Source organism: Dama dama, chromosome 23, assembly GCF_033118175.1.
Source record: "Dama dama isolate Ldn47 chromosome 23, ASM3311817v1, whole genome shotgun sequence".
NCBI classification, from domain to species: domain Eukaryota; kingdom Metazoa; phylum Chordata; class Mammalia; order Artiodactyla; family Cervidae; genus Dama; species Dama dama.
The window spans coordinates 62,795,936-62,820,889 of NC_083703.1; the positions used below are offsets into that span (position 1 = coordinate 62,795,936).

General features: G+C 45.6%; 2 protein-coding genes across 2 annotated transcripts in view; both read left to right on the forward strand.

The window, feature by feature from the left end:
* Positions 1 to 7,670: 7,670 nt before the first annotated feature.
* LOC133044293 (short palate, lung and nasal epithelium carcinoma-associated protein 2B-like) lies at positions 7,671 to 16,150 on the forward strand. The gene is made up of 7 exons (XM_061125690.1): positions 7,671 to 7,818; positions 9,461 to 9,590; positions 10,856 to 10,960; positions 11,965 to 12,117; positions 14,598 to 14,679; positions 15,722 to 15,785; positions 16,017 to 16,150. Exons 1-7 carry the CDS (start codon positions 7,671 to 7,673, stop codon positions 16,148 to 16,150), a joined length of 816 nt encoding a protein of 271 aa, XP_060981673.1.
* Positions 16,151 to 17,237: 1,087 nt separating this feature from the next.
* The window catches only part of LOC133044294 (latherin-like), a 57,730-nt gene continuing 50,013 nt past the window's right edge, over positions 17,238 to 24,954 (forward strand). The window contains exon 1 of the mRNA XM_061125691.1: positions 17,238 to 17,260. Within this exon, the coding sequence (XP_060981674.1) occupies positions 17,238 to 17,260 (23 nt within the window). The remainder of the gene's footprint in view (positions 17,261 to 24,954) is intronic.

Here is a 24,954-nt window from a genome sequence, read left to right on the forward strand (position 1 = left end):
AGGGGATGAGACAATATATTGTTATAGTGCCTTGATCCAAGTGTACCTGAAGTCCTCCTTGCCACAAAAATTCCTGTTCAAATACATTTCTCGCTTCTTATTTTTTATTTTTATTGAAGCCGGTGTGATTCAGCTCTTGCCATTCAAATCGACAGGAAGTCCTGGAAACACATTTGTAAACTCATGTCTTCCTCCTCCATTCTGATGCCTACTCAAGGGTCACACAACCACACTGGAAACACAACAGACATCAAAGCCACAGGAGAGCTTAGAGGTCATCATTTTAACCTCTTTGCTGGAAAGTCTAGGGAGACTGTGGCCTGGGCAAATGGCTTGGCACTGCGGGTGCATGTTCACCATTGGTGCTCACGGCAACCCACATAGTAGGCATGGAAAACCTCATTTTCCAGCTAAGGATACTGAGGTTCAGGGAAGGGAGGTGGCTGGCCTAGGTCTCACAAGCACAGAAAACCAGTATTTGCATCCACAGGAAAGGTCAGGTCATATCGAGGACAGCTGATGGGGAAGGAGAGTCCTTGGACTTGAATATGTTTTTTCCTCAACGTCTGCTGTTTGAGTTGGTTGTTACTCCTGGTGGTTGGGCCCATGTCAACACGGAACACCTGGTCCAGGAAGCCCAGATGGGTGCCCACTTGGCATCGGGCTTATAGCACCAGCAGAGACCTCTGGGTCACCTGTGTCCATCTCCTCTGGTCCCCCACCTGTGTCTCAGTAGGAACCGGATGAACTCAGCTAGGACAAGGTACAAGCAGGGCTAGAGGCTTGAGGAGCTAGCCTTCCTCACCATAACTGTGGTCACACCATCAGAGCACAGAGCAGGGGGAGGGTAGCAGCCCAGGTGCCCAAGCCTGGTGCTTGGACATGGAGGACCCCATCCAGCAGAGCCTTGGATCCGTCAACAGACCACCCTCCACACTGTCTGAGCCTGGTTTGTACACATCTGAGGTCCCTCTTCCCCTGATTTTGGGCACAGAGCTGAGGGATCTGAGGAAAATCTTGTGGAGAGACCTGTTCTCACCTCAAGACCGCAACCCAGGGGGTGGGGAGTGATGTAATGAACTCAGACCTGGAGTTGGCCCCAGGCTTCCGCTGCCTCCTTGTAAAGTAGGTAAACAACCTGGTACCTGGATCCCCGTGGCAAAATGGAAATTTAAAGGGTACCAAGGGGACAGTGGTCAGACCTCAGTTCTGGATTCGGGCAGACTGCTTTCTAATCCTCTATTTCCTTGTTGCTGGCTTGAGGCCTGGACAAGGGATTTCATCTCCTTGAACCTCAGGTCTCTAGTGTGCAAAATGAGACCAAGTGTGGGAGTCTCCTCCCAGGTATGCTATGAGGATGTGGAGAGATAATGTGTATAGGCTTCTAATACACGGTTATATCACTGATGATGATATTATAATTACACCTCAGGTGTCCCATCTGGACCTGACCCCACTGCACAGGCTTATGGACAGGATGAAGGGAGGAGATCAAGCATCCAATATGCTTTACCCTTAATCAATGGAAACCAGATTTCTTATTTTGTACACTATAAAGACCACATGACCTAGATAGGCTCAGGCTTCCTGTACACCTGTGTCTATAAATTCTGGCTCCCTGGTGACTGGTGTATAAGCTTTGGGAGGTGCAGTTCCTCACTAAGCCTCAGCTTCCTGTCAGGACCATGTTAGAGATTCCAAGAACTCTGGTATCATGTACACCTCATTAATTGTAGGAACTGGATGGAGCTTTCTGCAGAGAAGCCCTCCCAGGCGACTCCTGGGCTTGGAGGGCTGGATTGATTAGTGATGTCTGCCCCAAGTTCAGGAGGGGAGAGTGGAACGACTGCATGTTCGCCAGATCAGGACCAGGTCATCTCTAATGGCCCCTCCAGCCCGTGATGGGCGCATGGACACCACAAGTTCACGGAGGTTGGGACTCTGGGACCTGCCTAGCGCTGTGGGGTGGAGGAGGGACCCTGATCTGGGTTCCAGGCTTGGCTCAGTTTATAACCTGTTTTGTGACTCTGAGTAAGATGTTCATTTTCTCCAGGGTCTCCATTTCCTCTAACTACAAAATGAATAGAGGCTTCCTGCTACACATTTGACCCCTTGGTGTTCTGAGAGGTGGTCAGGAGTGTCTGGGGTGCTACTTGCTACATTCCCACCAGCTGCAGCAACGTGCATGGGGGAGAAACCTCGGGCCAGCCCAGCCCACACCCTTAGCAGCTACACATACCTGTGGTCACCTATGGGGCCAGAGAGAAGGGAGGGGTAGGTTCTAACGCAGCAAAAGAGCCCCGTGTCTGGGGAGAGCCCGACATGCACAGAAAGTACTTGAAAACAGAGCGACGTGCTCTCCCTCAGGGAAGTCAGCCATGGGCAGGGTCCCCGATCTGTGTGTTATAACAGTGGCAAAAAAACGTCAGGGAGCATGTGTTCATCAGCTATGATCACAAGGCATTGTTATGGCACAGGGGACATGTCAGGGAACAAAACAGACAAGATCCCTGCCTAGTGGGGCCTAGTGAGATCCCTTCCTCATCCCTCTCTAGTGGATGAGGAAGAAAGCAAATCTTTAGGGACCACGTGTCCAGATTTATATATGTTGACTGTGTACTCTTCAGACCAGTTCAGCAATGTAGGTACACCCACTTGCCCTATTTACAGGTGAGTAAACTGAGTCTCTAGGAGGAAAAGATCATAAGGCCAGTAAGTGGCAGTGCTCTGATTTGCTTACAGCCTCATCTACTTTCAAGAACTGCACACACTGCCCCTTGTCTCCCTCCCTATTTTCCAGGGCTCCTGAATGCTGCCTTAGGTCACAACTCACAACTATGTATTGCAGTGATAGCAGTTATGATGATCTCTATTATTCATGGAGCACCTTCCTCAGCCAGGGCTGGGTCGGGCTCTCTACTGACATTTCCTCATTTAGTGCCCCCAGCTGCTCTTCTAAGGTAGAGGATAATCTAGTGCTCCTTTTCATGGTTGAAAGCAAAAATAACAGAGCTCCAAGAGGTTATGACATTTACCTGCTGTCATACCACCAACAAGGAAAAGTTCTGGGATGTACACCCCAGGATGACCTAAGAGCAAGCTTATTGTACTGTTACAAATAAAATGCATGGATTACTTGATGGGTACTTTTTAATTAATCAGCACTTAAAGTGCTTATGCAAGCTGTAATGAATATTTATTGAAAATCCGCTCTGTGTCAGGGTCTGGGCATGAAGCCTGTGGTTTTGGCCCTTATGGAGTCAGAGAGGGGGCGGTTATCACTGTGCCCAAGGAGCTGATGGGATTCATGCTCAAAGCAAGAGTGTGGGGTGGCCCAGCAGGTGGGAATGTAGCAAGTATCCCTTAGATGTTCCGGACCACCTCTCAGAGCCCCGAGGAGTCAGCCATGTAGCAGGGAACCTCTGTTCATTTTGTAGTTAGAGGCAACAGAGACCTTGGGAGAAAATGAACATGTTACTCAGAGTCACAAAGCAGGTTCTCTGCTGGTCAAGACTGGAACCTAGATAAGGTTCTCCATCTCCTTCTCCCAGCACCAGGCAGGTCCCAGAGTCCCACCCTCCATGAACGTGTGGTGTTGGTGTGCCCATCGCTGGATAAAGGGCCTCTTGCATATGACCTGGTCCCACAGTGGCACACACGCAGTGCCTCCGCTCTCCCCTCCTGAACTTGTGGCAGACATCACTAATCAATCCTTCCCTCCAAGTTCAGGTGCTGCCTGCGAGGGCTTCTTAACATAAAGCCCCATCCAATCCCTATATTCAATCAGATCGTATTTGAGACCATGGTACTATCTTAACTAACTCAGCCCCAGAAGGGAAACTTAGGCTTATGAGGAAGCACACCTGCCAAGAACTAAACACCATCACAAAAGGGAGCCAGGATTCATGGACACTGGTATACTGGAGACCTGAGTCCATTTTATCTCATTCAGTCTTTACTGCACACAAAAGGAAGAAATGCAGTAGCTTTGCTGAAGCATTAAGTGTATAGAGTGCTTTATCTTCTCACTTAGTCTTCCCCACAACCCTCTGGGGTAGGACCACGTATAGATGGGAGACCTGAGTTGGAGGGGTGTGAAATGGCCTGACAATAGAAACAACTGTCATCATCATTTCATCACTGGTGTTACTGCATATCAGGTACCTACTTCATGCTCAGCCCTTCATACACATTATCCCACCACATCCTCACCACACACCTGGAGGAGAATCCCATCTTTAGTCCCATTTCACACACAGGGGACCTGAGGCTCATGGAGATGAATCTCCTTATCCAGGCTGCATAGCCAGTAACAGGAGGAGAGGATTCAAACTCAGCTGGCCCAGCACTACAGCCAGGCTATGAGCAGCAGTCCTTTGGTACCATTTTAATTTCCATTTGCCACCAGGATCCAAACACAGGTTGATTACCTATTTCACCAGCTGAAGCCTGGGGCCAACACCAGGTCTGAGCTCACTACATCACATTCAGTCCCCTGGGCTGTGTTCCTGAGTAGGGACAACTCTCTACACAAGGTTTCTGTACAGCCCTCAGCTCTGTGCCCACAACCAGGAGAAGAGGGGCCTCAGATATTTGCAGAACTGGGCACAGTCTGGGAGGGTGGTCTGCTGAAGGGCCCAAGGCTCTGCTGGACAGGGTTCTCCATGTCCCTGGCTTAGGCTTGGGCACCTGCCCTGTGCTTTGATGGTGGGACCAGAGTCAGGGTGAGGAAGGCTAACTCCCGAAACCTCTGGACCTACCCCCACATTCTCCTGGCTGCTATCATGTCCAGGAGAGGGTTGCAGGTTTCTACTGAGATGCAGCTGGGCAAATGGAAGAGACTGACCCTGGGTGACCTGGGAGCGGGTGCTCCCAACCTAATGCCAAGTAAGCATGCATTTGCACTCTAGGACTGGGTGTTCCGGGTTGACATGGGCCCAATGCACCAGGCATGACAACCAACTCAAACAGCAGAGGTCAAGCAATAAACAGGGTATTCAAGTCCAAGGACTCTTGCCCCACCAGCTGGCCTCAAGGTGATCTGAGTGAAATGTCCTACCCTGGGGACCCAAACACTGGGCCCTGTCCTTGTGAGACCTGGGCCAGTCACCTCCTTTCCCTAAACCTGTTTCCTCACCAGAAAATTGGGCTTTCTGAACCTCCTCACGGAGTTGTCCTGAGCACCAGTTGGGAAAGTGGACCTGCAGTGCCAAGCCCAGGCCCTGGCACTCACCTGCCCCTACTGGGAGCTGGGCATTTTGGCTAATGAATGCCACTCATTGCATCCCCCAGAAGACAAAAAAGAAGCTGGCTTTGTCCTGGGTGTGATCTGTGATGACAAACTACCCCGCACCAGCCAGTGTGACTCCAGGAGGCCATGGCCAGGTGGATGTGGGTCTTGCAAGGACAGGCCGGTGAGAAAAGGAAAGAGGCAGGAAGCCTGAGGGAATCACATCCCCAGGGGGCAGCGAGACTCAGGGAGAAAAAAAAACCTGGGAGCCAGAGTCATACAAATGTACCACATTGATCTTCTAACAAGAGACTATGGAAATTTTTAATCACAGCTCACAGTCACATCAAGTCACACGGGACATTAGCAGTCATCTGGTCAAATTACCAAGCATCTCTAAGGATGGGACCCTCACCACCTTATCAGGGACTGGACGGCCTTATCAGATGCCACAGAGATGCTTGGAGCATTCTAGAGCAAGGTCAGTGTCTTGGGACCCATGTGAGAGGAAAGCCCTAGAGGAAAGGGTGGTAACAACTTGCTGAGGGCAGAGAACAAGGGGAAAAGCCAATGATAATGATCTGCTGTGACAGAAGCCAGCAAGAAGCTGCACTTGGGGAAGATGGGGAGGGACCACCTCAGGTGAGCCATCACAGAGGTTTCGAGGTGATGTCGAGACCCAGGGTCAGCTAGGCAGGCGAGTTCTGCAAAAAGGGAATGGTCTGTGTGGAGGTCAAAGGCAGCAAAAGGGTGGTATCCTTCTGGAACAGAAGGAAGTCAGTAGGGCCATGGAAGGAGAGGTAGATGAGTTTGGGGTGGCAGTGAACAGTATCACAAGGCCTTGATGGGGTTGCTGTTTTGAAGCTGAGTGCTTCAACCTCTGGCCACTGCATTGAGAGTAGAGGGGTTGGGGGCAAGTGTGCATAGGAATCCTGCATACGTGAGGGCACAAAGGAGGCAGGGTTTGTTCACTCACAGGAGGAACTCAACTGACTAAATGGAGTAGGCAGACAGGGGAGGGTGGTCCTGAACTGAAAACATCTGCCCTAAGGCTGGCTCCACTGTGAGGGATTTTATGGAGAGCACTCAGACAGAAGGTTTGGGAAGAATGACCTCACTGGTCACTGACCCTGACTCCGTGGGCCACAATTCTAGCCCCATATCTGTCCCTGTCTTTCTGGGGGACCTCAAGCTGATTCCCAAATACTGATAGAATAGTATCATAATTTCCCTCTCAGCCTGTGTTTCCAAATCCTGATAGAATTAAGCTGGATGATCACCATGGGTCCTTCTACCAGAACATTCTCCACTTCATCCATTCTCGATCTTTATCCCAGCCGCCATTTGCAATGGCCACTGTCTTGGCAGCACAAGAACCTCCTCTTAGTCTTGGCACGATGTCCTCTCCACATCCACCCATTCCAATTCAAGCATCCTGGGTGACCTTTGCTTCGGAAATCTCTCTGTATTCACTCTGGACAGGGCTTATTTTCATTGGAGTCTCCTTGGATGGCTCTGGACACAGGGCTTGTTTCCGGGGGCAGCCTCCCACCACATCACCATTCAGGAGATATAAGGGCCATCACCACCCAGCAGAATTCAGGAGACTGTGCAGGGGAGCAAGGATTTTGTAAGTATTTTTCTCCAAACCTGTGAACGATGGGCTTTCTACCTAATGTCACCCCACCTAAGGCCTTCAGAAGGCTTTGGGGGCCAGAGGCAGACGGATCGGTCTAATTCAGTTAGCTTCTATCTTGATCAGAGCAAATTAAGAAATAGATGCAATTAGGAGAGGTGCCAAACTGACAAGCAAAGCAGAGTCATGATGTAGTGCCCATTTATTTGTTCATACTTTTATTCAGCAAGCTTTATTTTGTTGTAGTGAGCGAAGAGCAGGTTTTTTACTATGTGTTATAAATTTGATAGTGAGATACATCACAATCCCTCCTCTAAGGGGTGCCCAGCTTGATGGGAAAGGCAGTCAGTCTTCTCTAACTGGTCCCCAGGACTCTGGCCATACAATGAAGGCAGCAAGGTGGTGGAGTGGGGCCCCCTATCCTAGACCCTGGGGAGAGGTCTAGAGTGAGAGGACATGCTATCTTACTGAATTTGGAGTCAGTAGGAAGTGACTCAGGTAAAAATGAAAAGAAGAGGAAAATGTTCCAGGCAGAGAAGCCAGCAAGTGCAAAAGACCCCTAGCAAAGAGCACTGACCTGGAGTCAAGTATGACTTTTCAAATAGTATCTCCTTCTTTCACTGGTTGTTTATCTCTGGGCAAGTTGCTCTAGCTTTCTGACCTGGGCAGTGAGAGAGGAGATAACCACATCTATCTTCAAGGTCTGTTGAGTGTAAGAGTGATAGGTGCTCATCCAAGATCCCATTTCCCTATGGGTAATTCTCATTCCTGATCCTCCCATGACTGTCCAGGTGTCAGGACAAGATGTTTCAGCTTTGGAAACTTGTTCTCTTGTGCGGCCTGCTCGCTGGGACCTCAGCATCTCTTCTTGACAATCGTGGCAACGATGTTCTGAGGAAGCTGAGATCTGCTCTTGAGAGTGGACTTGCCAGCTTTGACAGTGCAATTGAAAGTGAGTCAACAATAGTGATGGTCAGTGGCACCTGGGAGCTTGCCTGCTAAATACTATGCCTGTATTACCAAGGACTGTAGCAGGGGCTCTCTTTATGGGTTGTTTACTAAGGTAGGTTGCTAATTGGTTCCTGTTTATTTGGAAATAATGTCTAATTGGTCATTGTTTATTATTTTTCTAGACACAAGCAACACTTAACTGAATATCACTTTATATCTTATATCATGGTAAACTTTGCTAATATATTCTTAGGATAAATTCCTCAAAGTGACATTTCAAAAGTTCAAAAGTGTGCATATTTTAAATTACAGTAGATATTGACAAATAATACCCTATGCTAACATTTTCTCCAATAGTCTATGAGATTACCTTTTTTTCCACTTCCCTGACAGCACTGTTTTGGACAACTGAATTTTTTGCCAGTCTCACAGATGAAAGGTTATAATTCATGTCACTTAGCTTTTCTCTAATTTTGAAAGAATTCACTCATATTTTTCATATTTTATTAGTCATTTACATATTTTATTTAAATATTTTATTTATATTTGTGGCATATTCTTTTGCTGGGCCATTTAATTTACTTAGTACTCTGTATTAACTATTGGAAAAGGATTCCTACCTAGCCTAGATAGCTTTAAAATTACCTATCTTTCTCGTTAATCATATGTCCTTGTAATTCTGATTTCTTGGAAGAACTTGGCCTTCTTTTCAATTTCTGGAAACATTATCAGCACCATGACAAACATGCTTTATAGGAGAAACTAATTTCTGTATATGACTGCCTTTCAAACCTTGCCAGGGCTTGGGCAAATGTCAAAGATATAGGAGGGACCCACTTTCCAGTTTCAGTGCTGACAAAACTGGGCTCAGAAGCAGAAGTGTCTGGATTATCTATAGGACCAGACGGAGTTTCCATCTCTGTTTGCATCATTATAATTAGGTACATATTGTCCATTGCAAGTTGGAGTACTCTGATTACATATCTTTTCCTGTAGCCTTTTGTGTGTGTTTTTTGAGCTAGTTGTTGCCTTCCTGTTTCTCATTTGAATTCTTTCCTACAGGTATATTCGGAACTCTTTTCAACTGTGCCATTCTGCATCTGCCATGTCACTTCCTCTATCAAACCTCTCTTATCTCTGAAAGACCCTCTGTTAGGACTCTCTGTCCTCCTGCTCCTGAATGAATCACTGCTTTCTAGGCCTGTTATCCAGGGCTCCTACTTGCCACTTTAATAATTTGGAGCCATGTTTTTCTTTGATTCTACATTTTCCATTTCTTATTTTGTTCTCAGTTTATTCTGTTTGTATGAGCATCTCCTTAATCTTCACTACTAGAAGCTGATGTGCAATCAGTATCTACTGCCTGCTCAGTGGACTGATTGCTTTGTTGAAATGATGAGCATATATTAGCACAAAGACAGCATACTAGGCACAAGGTCTCCCAGCTGTGTGACTTTGGCCCGTTTCTCAATCTTTTGATCCTTTATTTCCTCATCTGAAAGTGCAGATAATAGTACCATCTACTTTATGGAGGTGTTACAAGATGAGGTAAAATAACCTAGGAAAGTAGTCTCATTAGTACCTGGTGCCTAGGAACTGCTTCTTAAGTTGTGTACTGCACTAAACAGAGATTGTTTTTGCAGTTATCTTTCAGAATTTGAAGGCTGAATTGGAATCCAAGTGTTCAGACGAGGTTGCGGAGAGCCAGGAATCTGAGAATTTGTTGGAACAACTCATTTCTGGAATTTTTCAAGTAGTGAACAGGCTTACAGGGTGAGTTGATGCTTCATGTTGGAAATCTTTGCTCCCAAAAAAATGAATATGTATCTTTGGGTAGGTAAGTTTAATATAAAAGAAAGAAAGATGAACAAACCTTGTGTGTTCTTGCAGAGCAGAAGCGGTCTGAGGCCAGCTCTACCAGAGCCTGGGAAAATTAGAGTCAGCACTGCAGGGCCTGTCCAGCATCTCATGGGTCTGGACCTTCTCATTCTGTGATTTCAGGGTCAGGATGAAGGTTCTCTTCTCCCTCACCTCTATCTGTTTGCTGATGCCTAAAGTCCCTTTTCTAAGGAATGACTTTTCTTCTCTGAATATACTTGAGTATAAAAGCCTAAATGGCCTCAAGAGAGAGAAAACTAGAATTCACACCACGTAGGTGGCTCCACACATAACGTCTGGGAGCCAGGCAGTTCTGGGTTCAAATTCTGACTCTGCATAAAAAGAATTAATTAATCCTGTCTGCAGCAACCAAAGATGGGCATAGAGGTTACCATACTAAATGAAGTAAGTAAGACGGAGGAAAAACAAATACCATGTGATGCCACTTATGTATGGAATCTAAAATATGATACAAAAGATCTTATACAAAACAGACTTGTGGACATAAAAAGCAAACGCATGGTTACCAGAAGGGAAAACAGTGTGGGAGAGAAATGAGTGGTTTCGCATTAACGTATGCTAAGTTGCTTCAGTCATGTCCAACTCCTTACAACCCTATGGACCGTAGCCCACCAGGCTCCTCTGTCTGTGGGACTGTGCAGGCAAGGATGCTGGAATGGGCTGCCATTTCCTACTCCAGGCATTAACATATACACACTACTATATATACAATAAACAACCAACAAGGACCTACTATATAGCGCAGGGAACTATATTCAATATTCTGTAATGACCTATAAGGTAGAAGAATCTGAAATAAAGATACCTCTATAAATATACATATCTGTACCTGAATCACTCTGCTGCCCACCTGAAATTAACACAACATCATAAAGCAGCTATATCTCAACTGAAAACAAAAACAAAAAACAAATACTGGCTCTGGCACATGTTCACCCTTGGCGTCTTGAGGAAATCACAGCTGTCTGATCCTCAGTCTGCCATGCCATCCAACGGAAAGAATCCAACCCCTGAGCAGGGCTCTCATGAGACCAAAGCAGGTGAAGTCCATGAGGCTCAATGCTCAGCACAACGCTGGCAGAGAAGAGCCAAGCAATGGCTGTCAGGAGTGACAAGGGTGAACTGTGGTTTTTACACAGGGTGAGAATCAGGAATGTCCAAGTCCCGGATATCACATTCGAGGCGACTTCTAACAACAGTGCTGACGTGAAGATCCCCATCACTGCTGATGTCACCGTGAACCTGTGAGTAGCCTTAGAATCTGAGGGTTGGGAGAGGCAGTGAGGTATGGCCAATAGGTCTCCAATCTGGCATCGGGCACTTATCCACCCTGCTGCCTTGCTCTCCCAATCTGTAAAATAAAGAGGTCTTGGCAACTCCTAAATCCTAACCTTTAAAATGTCTAAGAAACATTGCCCAGAACCAAATCTCTTTTTTAAAAAGTCCTCCATGAAATATATTTCCAAAATCATAAAACTTATCTAATCACAATAGTTGAAAACTGAGAAGACATGGACATTTATAATTCTTAGGCAAAGTTTCCTCCAGCATCATTTTGTCTCTCAAGATTCTCTTTAAATAGCAGTCACCAGTATGGCCATATAGTAGTGTACAGTATGTAATGAAAGGCATGTGAAAATTATATAGAAGCTATAATTATATTAGAAATTTTATTACTTCATTAATTATATAAATTATATTAGAAACAGTAATTTCTAAGTATTTTAATTACTTTTTAAATATGAAGAGAAAGGAAAATGCAAATGTGTAAACGAGTCTTTTTTTTTTAGATGAGTCTTTATAAATTAAGTGTACTGCTATTTCATCATTCACTGGATATGAGATCTTGGTATAGTTACTTAACCTCTCTATATCAAACATTTCCTACTCTGAAAATAGAGATGATGATAGTATTTTTCCCTCATGGTACTGCTGTCAAGATTAAATCGCTTAATTCAAGTAAAAGACTTTTGTGAAATACTTAACACAGAGTTTGTGCTCAAGAAATGTTAACTATTATTTTTATTTTGTTTATCGGTGTGATACTGTATAAAAATTTCATACGCGCCAAACCCATGGGGCTAGGAAAAGTAATACCTAATGTAAGAATGTAGATTTAATAAAAAATTTACACACCATTGACTTTATCCATAGATATCCCATGCAATGGCCATCTAGAGAGAGAGATTCGTGGGCAATGTGAAGAGACTTCTTCACCTCTGTTCACTGTGAATCTTATTCCCTGTAGGCCTCTGTTGGGTGAGATTGTTGACCTGGACCTCAAAGTGGACCTCCAAACTAGTGTCAGCATTGAAACTGATGCCGAGAGTGGTGACTCCAGTGTGGTCGTGGGAGAATGCACCAACAACCCAGAAAGCATCTCACTCACGGTGCTGCACAGGTCAGGCCCACACATCCCTGCAGAGCAAGGAATTCCAGAAGAGCTGGGACCCAAAATTTCAGCCCTATTCCTTACCTGACGGGAGCAGAGTATGGTTAAAAAAAAAAAAAAAAAAAAAAACGAGAGAGAGAGAGAGAGAGTTCAGACTCTGGAGTCAAGCTAGCTTTGCCACTCACTTGTGTCTTTGTAATCAATTTAGCCTATAGAAGCTTTAGCTATCACATCTTTAAACTAAGGTTGGTAACATTACCTAACTCATATGCTACTATGTTGACCAAATGAGAAAATACATAGCATACTCAGAGAATATTTGGCCAAGCACTACGAAGCTTTCAGTAATAGTAATATCTATCCTTATTTTCTGTCTCTTGGGTCTTCCCATTACTAAGACGGGAGTGTTGACCTCTCAAACCGTTAACTGTGAGTTTGTATATTTCACCTTACAGCTTTATTTGTTTTTGCTTCATGGTTTTTGAAGCTCTGTTGCATGCACATTTAGCATTGTTACATCTACTTGAAGAACTGGCCCTTCTCTTATTGTATCAGGCTTCCCTGGTGGCTCAGAGGTTAAAGCGTCTGCCCACAATGCAGGAGACCTGGGTTCAGTCCCTGGGTCAGGAAGATCCCCTGGAGAAGGAACTGGCAACCCACTCCAGTATTCTTCCCTGGAGAATCCCACAGACTGAGGAGCCTGGTGGGCTGGAGTCGAATGTCCCTCAAATAATAATAATGATAATAACAATAATAATATATTGTGTTTACCTTCTTGCCTCTAGTTAGGGGCAGGCAAGAAGAGTAAACCCTGCTACTGGCTCTAATTTCAGATTGTGCCCTAATCATCTTCCACTCAATGGAAGATTCCCAAAATGAGGCCTTGAAAAATTAATTCTCTCCATTTAAGTCACTGATCTCCAGTAACCCACGAAATCTAGATCTTAAACTGTGTGGTTGAAAAAAGCAGGTTTTGCCCAGGCACGATGGTAGAGAGAAAAAGGCTGACTCTGGTCCTGGCTCGGAGAGGAGGAGTGGTCTGGAAGCTGAGACTGGGGCAGGTTGACCTTGGCAGGTTTCAAGGCTGAGCCATGAATACAGGTCAGTCCATCTTGCTCCAACAAGGGATCTGATCACAGCTTGCCTAGGGACCCCCCCCAAAACCCACAGATAGGCTCTGCAGCCTATCCTCACTTGGAAAGACTAATGTAAGTCCAAATGCCTGAGCCCTGCTGGACACTGCCTAGCCTATAGCCCCAGGGAAATTACCCGACCTTCTGGGTCTCAGTGTCCATATCTGTGAAATGGCATTCCACTCTGCTGCTCCAAATCCTTTTGGGGCTTTTCTCTTCGCCATGGGTGGAATCTCAAGCTCTCCCCAGTGCCACTGAGGCTCTGCCTGATCGGATCCGCCCTCATATCACTGTGCTCTCCCCCTTGCCCTCTCTGCTCTAGACACACTAGCTTTTGCTCTGAGTCTCAGAAAAACTTCCACTCAAGACCTGTGCATAGGCTGCTCTGGAACCTAGTCTCAAACACCTTTCCCACATTCCTTCTTATTGTACATCTCATCCTTCAGAGTCTAAAACAAAATTCCTCCTCTTCTCTCTTGGAAGATCTACTCTCACCCTTCTCAATACCTATCATAAGATGTCATTATGTATTTAGTTGTATGTTTACTTCATTTCCTCCTTCAGCCAAAAACATGTTGAACATCTGTTCTATGCCAAGCAGCTGCCTTTCTGAGCTCTGGAGAATTTATGGTGACTGCAGGCAAGGACCTTGCTCTTGTGGAGCTTACACTCATGAGCGGAGGGCAGACAGGCGAGCATTCAGTCCAGTAATAAAGAGCTCACAAGGGAAATGTCAGATGGCCAAGATCCCTGAGCAGTGCAGCACACTTAACAGAGTGCTATGATACAAACTGATACAAAGTCCTACCTTAGGCAAGCAGTCAGGGAGGGCTGCCCTGAGGTGGTGAAAGTTATGCTGAGAGCTGATAGTGGGAAGGAGCAAGTCTTAGGAAAACTTGTTTAATGCGGGGTTGGCCAAAAAATTTATTTGGGTTTTTCCATAAGATGTTACAGAAAGCTCTGAACGATCATTTTGGCCTCTAATACTTAGGTACCATGTTAGGAGCTGCTTCTGCTTTGTTCATCACTGTGTCCTAAGTCAGGCTTGGTTCCCAGCATATAGTTGGTGTTCTGTAAATATGTGCTGATGAATAAATGAATGGATGGCTAGATGGATGGATGGTTAAAAGAGTGGATGGATGGGTGAATGAGGTCTCAGGATGGTGATAAGACTCTCATGAGCTACTGGGGTGGGCTGCTGGTCAACCATGGGGTTCTAAGCGATGATCCCCTTGGGTAGGGGCTCAAGTCACCTGACCTCGAAGTGCCCCAGCATATTCCACCCTCTTTCCCACTGCTCCTTCTTGGCCGCTCTGCCAACTTCACCAGCCTTTATCAATTTCCTCTCTTCTCCAGGCGCTTTGGACTGCTCAACGACGTTGTGGACGTTGGCATCAACCTTGCGAGAAGAGTGGTGTCCTCGGTGGTGCAGGACGAGGTAAGGCCCCCGCTCCTGGGGCTGCAGAGCCAGGATGGTGGGGCAGGCGTGACCGTCCGTGGGCGGGCTGCACTCTCTGGGCGCCTTCCTTTCTGAGGGGCCGGCTTCTCCATGAGGTGTCAGTCGCTATTCCCCCCGCCCCACCCTGCTTCACTCAGCCTGGCCTGGCGAGGAGAAGGGGGCCCAACATGAGCTGAAATCACTGGGTCCCACACTTGAACCATTTGCCATACCCACGGACTGCCAATAGGCCTTTTAGCTAGTATTTTTCTTATTTCAATACAACTTTATTTAATTTATTTAAATACAAAATCTGTACACACCATAGGTCAGATTCCTATGTATCATGTACAAAACCATATGTACCATGTGCCCTAAATGCCAAAGATTCTAAATTAGTCACTCTGGAAAGGGGCTTGCAATCTGGGTTTATTTTTTAAAGAATCCTCCAGGAGGCCCTGAGATTTACTGAACTGGAGGGTCACTGTTAAAACTATGGTTGTCAGACCAGCAGCACTGAACTTCCCTGGGCATTTTTTAGAATGCAGACCCTTAGGTCCCACTCCAGACCTGCTGCTCGTTAATTTGACTTTTAACGAGATCCTCGGGGAATTGTATGCACACAAAATTGTGAGAAACACTTCTCTATGGTTCCCAAGGCCCCATTTGACCCTTGAGGTTTCAGAGTCCAAAGGACAAGGTTTCTAAAAGCACAGGGATCTAGGATGCTTACAGTCTAGATACTTAAGGTACTGGGATTCTAATGTTCTGAGATTTTTAGGGTTCTAGTGTCCACTGGTTCTCAGATTTGGACCTTCTAGGTTTCCACAGTCCTAGAATCATAAAGGTAGAAGTTCTAAGGCCCCCAGTACTGAGCATCTCTGTGGGTGGGGAGCAGGGTGCTCACAGCAGGTAATAACCAGTCCTCTTCCTTTTCCGTCTCTCCTCTCCCTCCTCACCTCCTGACCTCTTTCTATCCTTCCCTCTTTCCAATCCTCTCTCTATGTCTTTCTCTCTTTCACTGGCTCTGTGTGACCCTCAGCTGTGCCCACGAATCCGTGAACTCCTTGAAAGCCTGGGTGCAGAGTGTGTTAAGAAACTTATCGGTAAGTCACAGCCTGGGGAAGCGGGGAGGGGGCTCCCTCTGCAGCCTCACTGGGGATGGTATGTCGCTCTATGCCTACAGCACCAGCAGTTCTGGTCAGGGGATCCAGGAGAAGCTGAGGACCCTTCATCCTGAGCAAGTCAGGAGAGTGTGGTTGGAGGGGGTCCCTGCAGACTGAGGGTCTCTGTCAGCCTTTGAGAGCTTCTGCTGCCCTTCTTTGTCCCACTGGCAGAAACTGCTGCCCAAAATGATGTGAGAAAGAGGATGGGCCAGATCTGGGTTCAAACCATGGATCTGCGACTTAGCAACTGTGCAATCCTGGTCAACTGGCTCCGCCTCTCTGAGCCTCGGGTTCCTCCCAGGTGAAAGGAGATTGTAAACACGGCTTAGCTGATGAATGGATTTAAAGAAAAATCAGCAAGAGCCTAATATCCAGTAGGCACTGGTGATAAATACCGTCCCTTCCCTTTCCCTTCTTATAAGGAGGTGTGGTTTCACCCTCAGCCCGTGGGAACTTTCCTTGACCTGGGTCTCTAGCATGGCTGGAGTTGCTGGGGCTGTGGGCAACAGACATGGGATGAGTGAAGCATGAGGGTCCTGGAGGCAGTTCTTCTAGAAAATAGCCACAGACACAGTTTGTTCGGCTGTTGCTCTGGGCTTCTTATATGCTATCTCACTGGATCCTTGCAATGACCCTGTGGGGATGGGTAGTATTATCATACCCATTTCACAGATGAACTAACTGAGGCTCAGAGAGATGGAGTGATACACAAGAGGTCCCATGGCTGTCAAGTCTGACCTGCTGGAGGGTGGCAGTCACTGGTGTCTGATTTGTATTCAGCTTTCCAGTGCTGGAGCCTGAGAACTGCTACTAATTGTGTTCTTTCAGGTGAGCCTCAGGACTCCCAACAGGGAGACTGAAGAGCGCAGATGAAGAAAACTGCTAGGATGCCCGCCTGCTGGTGAGGTCTGGGTCCAGGGCCCTGGGCTGAGGGAGGATAAGACCCCCCAGAGGGGCCCATGGAGAAGCAGAAACAAACTTGGCTTTTGTTCTTTCTCTAGTGGCAGACTGAGCCCTGATCTCGGTCACAGACCAACTCCTGACTCAATCAGACACACAGATTGTGCTTGATTCTGCTCGCTGACTGAGCCTGGAACAGTCAGACTGAGCTTTGACTCCAGTAGTTGACTGAGCCCTGACACTGGTCACAGATAGAGACCAGATCGCATCTCAGTCTGGTCCCTGATCCTGATCATACACTGAACCCTGGCTCCTCTGGGCCCTGATCAGTCTTTTCACATTGGCCATTGTTGCTAAGGTGAGGGTGGTGGGAGGGTGAGGGGATGAGGTGGGGGTCAGTGCCAGGTGCCAGAGAAAGAGCCCAAACCACAGGTGCCAGTCCCTCCCCGAGCCTCAGAGCTCGCAGGGTTTGGGGGAAGCACTCCTGTAGCCATGTCTGGCGAACGCAGCAGCAGGTAAGGGTCCCAGGGTGCCCATGCCTCACATCAGGGTCTCCTTCCAGATTGGTTCCCGGGACTTGACTGAATCTCTGTTCCAGTTTCCTCTGGGATGGTTGGTGCTACTGGGACAGACCATCCCCCAGGAGTGACAACTGAGCCCAATCAAAGGACACCTCTCAGATACACATGCTCACAGTTAGGACATCCTATGCTCGTCACCCTTCACCCCCAGCAATAAAAAGCCTTTTCAGCACCTCCTGTATGGTCCGTTGCATTCCTTCCATTGGGATTTTGGGGGATGTGGGATATGTGCAACCAGGTAAGCAGAGACCTGGATCTGAAGCTGGAAGGGAGTTTGGAGATTATCCAGCCTCACCTCCTTGTCTTACAAACAGGAAGACTGAGGCCCAGAATGGGCAAGAAAGTGACCTGATATATCATAGAGACAGCCTCACTCTGCTTCCGCTACAGCACCACCATGATGGAGGGCTGTCTTCCCCAGCACACCTAACTACATGACCTCCTCACAGCACCCTTCTGCTCTTGTCCCCATTGTACAGATGGGGCCTCTATGAGGCTCATAGAGGACAAGAGACACATCGAGGTTACAGGGTAGCAAGTGGCAGGACTGGTATTTAAAGCCATGGCTATGGGGTCACTTGCTCAGAGAGGTGATGTCCCATCTCCCAGTACTCAGCCACCTCTCCCCAGCCCCTGCAGGCCCCACTGTCCTGGCCTTGGTCTCTTCCACCCAGGACTGCTGAGGTCCTTTTGTGGCCCTTCTTCCTCCCCAACATGCATGCCCTCAGTTTCCCCTTTGCCTTGGAGTGGTGGCTCAGACAATAAAGCATCTGCCTGCAGTGCTGGAGACCTGGGTTTGATCCCTGAGTCAGGAAGATCCTCTGGAGAAGGAAATGGCAACCCAGTCCAGTACTCTTGCCTGGAAAATCCCATGGATAGAGGAGCCTGGTAGGCTACTGAGTCTCAGAGAGCTGAAGTGACTTCTCCAGGGCCACACAAGCTGGTCAGAGGCAAAGCTGGATTCTCTTTGAAGTCAGCCTTCTCCAGAGCTGGTTTTCCCCCTGCTGGCCATAGCAAAGCGATGAGAGTTTTCCTCTCAGTCTATATTTTGTGACAATCCTAACTCCCACAAACTAAGATCATGGCATCCAGTCCCATCACTTCATGGCAAATAGATGGGGAAACAGTGGAAACAGTGGCTGACTTTATTTTGGGGGGCTCCAAAATCACTGCAGATGGTGATTGCAGCCATGAAATTAAAAGACGCTTACTCCTTGGAAGGAAAGTTATGACCAACCTAGACAGCATATTAAAAAGCAGAGACATTACTTTGTCACAAAGGTCCATCTAGTCAAGGCTATGATTTTTCCAATAGTCATGTATGGATGTGAGAGTTGGACTATAAAGAAATCTGAGCACCGAAGAATTGATGCTTTTGAACTGTTGTGTTGGAGAAGACTCTTGAGAGTCCCTTGGACTGCAAGGAGATCCAACCAGCCCATCCTAAAGGAGATCAGTCCTGGGTGTTCATTGGAAGGACTGATGTTGAAATTGAAACTCCAATACTTTGGCCACCTGATGCAAAAAACTGACTCACTGGAAAAGACCCTGATGCTGGGAAGGATTGAGGGCAGGAGAAGGGGACGACAGAGGATGAGATGGTTGGATGGCATCATCGACTCGATGGACATAGGTTTGGGTGGACTCTGGGAGTTGGTGATGGACAGGGAGGCCTGGCGTGCTGCAGTTCATGGGGCCGCAAAGAGTTGGACACGACTGAGTGACTGAACTGAACTGAACTGATAGATCCAATGTTCCTTATTTCTTATCCTGCTACCATATCTAGATGTGTTTTAGTGTCTTTTGGTTTCAGTATGCTTTGAATTCTTTCCATGTTCTTTTATGTAATAACTACAGAGCTTCCTCTTCTAGTTACCATGAGGATAACATAAAATATTTTATGCTTGAAACATTCTATTTTAAACTGATCACAATTCATCTTCAGTAGAATTAATAAATTTTATGCTTTTACTTCACCTTTTCCTCACTTTTTAGGTTATTATTTTTATAATTTACATATTTTCATATCATAAAACCAGTAACAGATTATTATAGTTATGGCTATCTTTCTTCTTTCTTTTCTGAACTTTTAATTACACTTGTGTGAGTTATGCACCAATATAGCCATATTGAAATCTATGACTATATACTTACCACTACCAGTGAAATTTGTGCTACTTTTAATGTTCTTATGCTATTAATTAGCCTACTTTTACTTCCACTCAAAGAACTTCCTTTAGCATTTATAATGCAGATCTGATGGTAATGAACTCTCTCTGATTCTACTTGTTCATAAAAATCTTTATCCCTTCTTTGTTTCTAAAGGACTGCTTGTGGTTCACCAGCTATAAAATTCTTGGTTGATAGTTATTTTCTTTCAGTATTTTGAATCTCATTCCATTCTCTGCTGGTCAGAACAGTTTCTGTTGAGAAATCAACCAATAATCTTACAACAATCTTACAACCAATAATCTTAGAATAATCTTACAATAATCTCCCCTTATATGCAACTTCTTTTTTTCTTTTGCTACTCTTACAATTCTTTCTTTTTCTTTGACTCTTAAGATGATAATAATAATGTGTCTTGTTGCAGACCTATTCAGATTCAATCTATTTGGGACTTTTTGGACCTCATGGATCTGGATGTGCATTTCTCTACCCAGGTTTGAGATGATTTTAGGCATCATTGCTTTAACTATACTTTCTGTTGTTTTCTCTTTCTGGAATTCCCATAATGAATATTATTCCTTTTCATCCTGTCCCATAAAATTCCCATAGGCTTTCTTTACTCTTTTTGTTTTTGCTTGTCTGACTGGGTAATTTCTAATGTCCTATCCCCCACGTAGATAATTCTTTCTTCTGTGTGGTCAAGCCTATTAATAGTTTTGAAACTTTCCATTGAGTTCTTCAGTTCAGTCATTGTAGTTTCAATGCAGGATTTGTTTGCTATTTTTTACGAATGCTATTTCTTGGTTGAACTTCTCATTTTATCCATGCATTGTTTTCCTAATTTTATTATACTTGTCCATGTTTTCTTGTAGTTCACTAATCTATGGGTGACCTTGACAAACCTAATTGGTCCTTGTCCAAGGGTACCAAATTCCCTGCCCTTTGCATGTCCCTCAAACCCAGACTCTGCCACATTTGAAGAGTGTTCGGGCAGGCAAGGGCGTTTATACACCCCACATGCACTGAGCAAGGCATTAGAATCCAGAGCAGAGAAACAACTGGCTCAGAGTGGCCCACAGCTGAGGAGAAACGCCCTCAGCCTGCCAAGGCCACACTCACAGCCCCTATGATGGTTCAACTGAGCCATTGAACAACAATAGTAACCACAAGACAAGGCCCTGTGGCTATTACAGAAAGGAACACAAAAAGAATCGAAAGCACACAGAAACAAAAAGTTACCAAAACCCACACACACAAAAAGACAGCAGGATAAGAAATAAGAAAGAATGAATCCACACAAAAACCCACAAAACAATGAACAAAATGGCAACAGTAAGTGCTTACCAGTCAATAATTGCTTTAAACATAAATGGATTGAATTATCCAAGTAAAATGCATAACATGGCTAAATAAATAAAAAACAAGATCCAACAACATACTGCTCACAAGAGATTCACTTTAACATTAAGTACACACATAGACTGAGTATAAAAGGGATAGAAAAAGACATTTCAAGAAAATGTTAGCAAATAAATCAACAGCAGGGTTAGCCATACTTAAAACAGACAAAATAGACTTTAAACTAAAAGTGGTAAGAAGAAACAAAGAGACTCATTATAAAGTGATAAAGGGGTCAATACACCATGAATATATAACAATAGCAAATGTTAGTGTGCTTAACATTAGAACAGCTAAATATATGAAGCAAAAGGAAACAGAGCAACAAGGAGAAATAAACTGCAGTGCAGTGATAGTTGGGGACTTTACTATCCCACTCTCGAAACTGGGTAGATCATTCAGATAGAGAATCAATAAGGAAACAGAGGATTTGAACAGCACTGTAGGCCAAATGGGGACTTTCCTCGTAACTCAACTGGTAAAGAATCTGCCTGCAATGCAGGAGACCATGTTTGATTCTTGGGTCGGGAAGACTCCCGGTAGAAGGGATAGTCTACCCACTCCAGTATTCTTGGGCTTCCCTAGTGGCTCAGACAGTAAAGAATCCACCTGCAATGTGGGAGACCTGAGTTCAATCCCTGGAGGAGGGCATGGCAACCCACTCTAGTATTCTTGCCTGGAGAATCCCCATGGACAGAGGAGCCTGGCGGGCTACAGTCCATGGGATTGCAAAGAATTGGAAATGACTGAGTGACTAAGCATGTAGGCCAAATGGACCTAGCATACATATATAGAACATTCTATTCAACAACAGCAGAATACATGTTGTTATCAAGCACATATGGAACACTTTCTAGGAAGACTGGAAACAAGTTGGAACAAATTCGAGAAAACTGAAATCATACCAAGTATAATCTCTGAAAACAATGGCATAAAACTAGGAATAAGTAAGAGGAAAAGTGGAAAATTCACAAACACATGGAAATTAAACAACATTTCCATTTCAGCAATTGTTCAATACTTGAACAACCAATAAAATGAATAAAGAAGATAAAATTTCTTGTAGCAAATGAAAATGGAAACACTGTATATCAAAACAGATAGGATGCAGGGAAAGCAATTCTAAAAGGGAAGTTCATAGCAATAAATGCCACGTTAAGAAGCAAGAAAAATCCCAAATAAACCACCTAGCTCTGTGCCTTAAGGAACTAGAAAAAAAAAAAAGAATAAACTAAGTCCAAAGTTATCAATGAAAGAATACAATAAGGATTACAGCAGGAATAAATGAAAAAAAGAGGAGAAAAATAATAGAAAATCTTTAACAAACAAATAGCTGATCCTTTGAAAATGTAAAAGAAATTGAAAAGCTCTTAGCTAGATCTCATGACCCACAAAGGGGGACTTTAGGTCTTCACATATTGCCTGGTACAGCTTTTGTCCTCAAAGATACTATTTAAATACAATCGCCTGGCAAAGCTCACTAGAAAAAGAAGCTATACTAAAAGCATGAGAGAATGTATTCTCTTAGTGTCTTGATCCAAGTACGCCTGAAGTCCTCCAAGCCCCAAACTTTCCAGTTAAAATACACTTTTCCCTCCCTATTTTTAATTTTTGCTGAAGCCAGTGTGAGTTGGATCCTGCCATTCAAATCCATAGTAAGTCCTGACTTATATTTATAGACTCATATCTGTCTCATCCATTCTGATGCTTACTCAAGGGTCACACAACCACATTTGAAACATAACAGACTTCAAAGCCACAGGAGAGCTTAGAGGTCATCATTTTAACCTCTCTGATGAAAAGTCTAGGGAAATCGTGGCCCAGAGGAAGGTTCAAAGTACATGTGACTTGAACCCCACTTATTTTTTTCTCTCCACATATGTTAAGTTTTGCTTTTTTAAAACACCGATACAGTATGTTAATGCATATATACGGAATTTAGAAAGATGGTAACGATGACCCTATAGGCAAGACAGCAAAAGAGACACAGATGTAAAGAACACACTTCTGGACTCTGTGGGAGAAGGTGAGGGTGGGATGACTTGAGAGAATAGCATTGAAACATATATATTACCACATGTGAAGCTGATGATCTGTCCAAGTTTGATGCATGAAGCAGGGAACTCAAAGCCCATGCACTGGTACAACCCAGAGGGATGGGATGAGGAGGGAGGTAGGAGGGGGGTTCAGGAAGGGGGACACTTGTACACCCGTGGCTGATTCATGTCAGTGTATGGCAAAAACTACCACAATATTGTGAAGTAATTAGCCTCCAATTAAAATAAATAAATTAATTTTTAGAAAAGATTAACAACATTACCTAATAAATTTGCTTAAACTATAGATGCTTGAGCCCCTTCCTAGACACTTAGGGTCACTGGCTCCAGTAGACTGCCCCGGGATGTCTGACCAGAAATGAAAACAACTGGACTAGATGGCAGAAGGTACTTTCTGCCTTGAGTTCTATGAGTTGTGACCCCCATGCCATTCTCTGAAGCCTCATCTCTGTCTAGACATGACGCTCACAACTCTACATGCTTATCCTGCTTCATCTTGTTTCACCTTCTCAGCAACCACACAGGGGGTGTTACTGCCTCTATTTCCCAGCTGAGGAACATGAGGCTCAGAAGGGCAGGATGACTTGTTCAAGGTCACACAGATGGTAAGGGATAGAGCTGGAGAGTGCATCCAGTTCTGCATCTTCTCCCACTGAGATCAGCTGTTTCAGCTTCCATCATCTGGGGGCAGCAGTGAGTCACACTCTTTGGCCCCCACTGTCCAGCACCCTGGAGGGGCAGGTGAATGCATGGCCCTAAGTTTGACACTGCAGGCCCATTTTCACCACTGATACTCACCACAACCTTATAAGGAAGTTTGGAAAATCCCATTTTCCAATAGAGGAAACTGAGGTTCAAGGGAGGGAGTTGACTGGCCCAGGTCTCACAAGGACAGGAAGCCAGCACTTGTATCCGAAGAGAAGGTCAGATCACACTGAGGCCAGCTGGTGGGGCAGGAGAGCCCTTGGACTTGAATATCCTGTTTATTTCTTGACCGCTGCTATTTGAGTTGGTGGTTATGCCTGGTGCATTGGGCCCCTGTCAACCCAGAACATCAACCCAGAACACCCGGTCCAGGAAGCCCAGATGGGTGCCCACTTGGCATCAGGCTAGGAATACTGGTAGAGAGCTCCAGGTCACTGGTGTCCATCTCCTCCAGTCCCCCAGCTTCATCTCAGTGGAAATTTGATGAATGAGGCCAGGGCAGAGTAGGTGAAGGGCTGGAAGCTTAAGGAGTTAGCCTTCCTCACCCTGACTGTGGTCCCACCAACAGAGCAGAGACAAGATAGCAGCCCAGGTGCCCAATCCTGGGGCTGGGACCTGGAGGACCTCATTCAGCAGAGCCTTAGACCCATCAGCAGACCACCCTCCCCACTGTCTGTGCCCAGTTCTGCAGACATCCGAGGTCCCTCTTCCCCTTGTTGTGGGCAGAGCTGAGGGCTGTGCCAAAATCTTGTGAAGAGAGTTTTTCTCACCTCAGGAACACAGCCCAGGGGTCGAGAGTGATGTAGTCACCTCAGACCTGGTGTTGGCTCCAGGCTTCAGCTGCCCCATTGCAAAATGGGTAAACAACCCAGTGTCTGGATCATGGTGGCAAAATGTATATAAAAAGCTTACTGAGGGAGTGGTGGTCAGACCCAGCTTTCGGATCAAGCAGAGTGGGTTTGAATCCTCTCTTTGCCTGTTGCTGACTGTGGGACCTGGTCAAGGGACTTCATCTCCCTGAACCTCAGGTCCCCTAGTCTGAAATGGAACTAACTCTGGAACTTTCTTCCCTGGTTGTCTGTGAGAATGAAGTTAGATAATGTGGGTAGGTCCCTGATACACAGATACAAGAGTGATGATGATATTATAATTATTCCCGGTTATCTGATCACTTCACTCCCCTCCACTTCAGATCTCCTATCTTTACATGGCCCCACTGTACAGGGTTATGGAGAGAATGAAGTGAGGAGATTGAACATCCAGTATGTTTTATGCTTAATCAACGGCAACTACTTTTCC

Excerpts from the sequence above, each read along its gene's own strand:
- LOC133044293 (XM_061125690.1), top strand. The coding sequence starts at position 7,671 with ATGTTTCAGCTTTGGAAACTTGTTCTCTTGTGCGGCCTGCTCGCTGGG. Across the intron at positions 7,819-9,460 it reads CTTTGACAGTGCAATTGAAA|TTATCTTTCAGAATTTGAAG; the intron begins GTGAGTCAACAA and ends TTGTTTTTGCAG. Across the intron at positions 9,591-10,855 it reads GTAGTGAACAGGCTTACAGG|GGTGAGAATCAGGAATGTCC; the intron begins GTGAGTTGATGC and ends GTTTTTACACAG.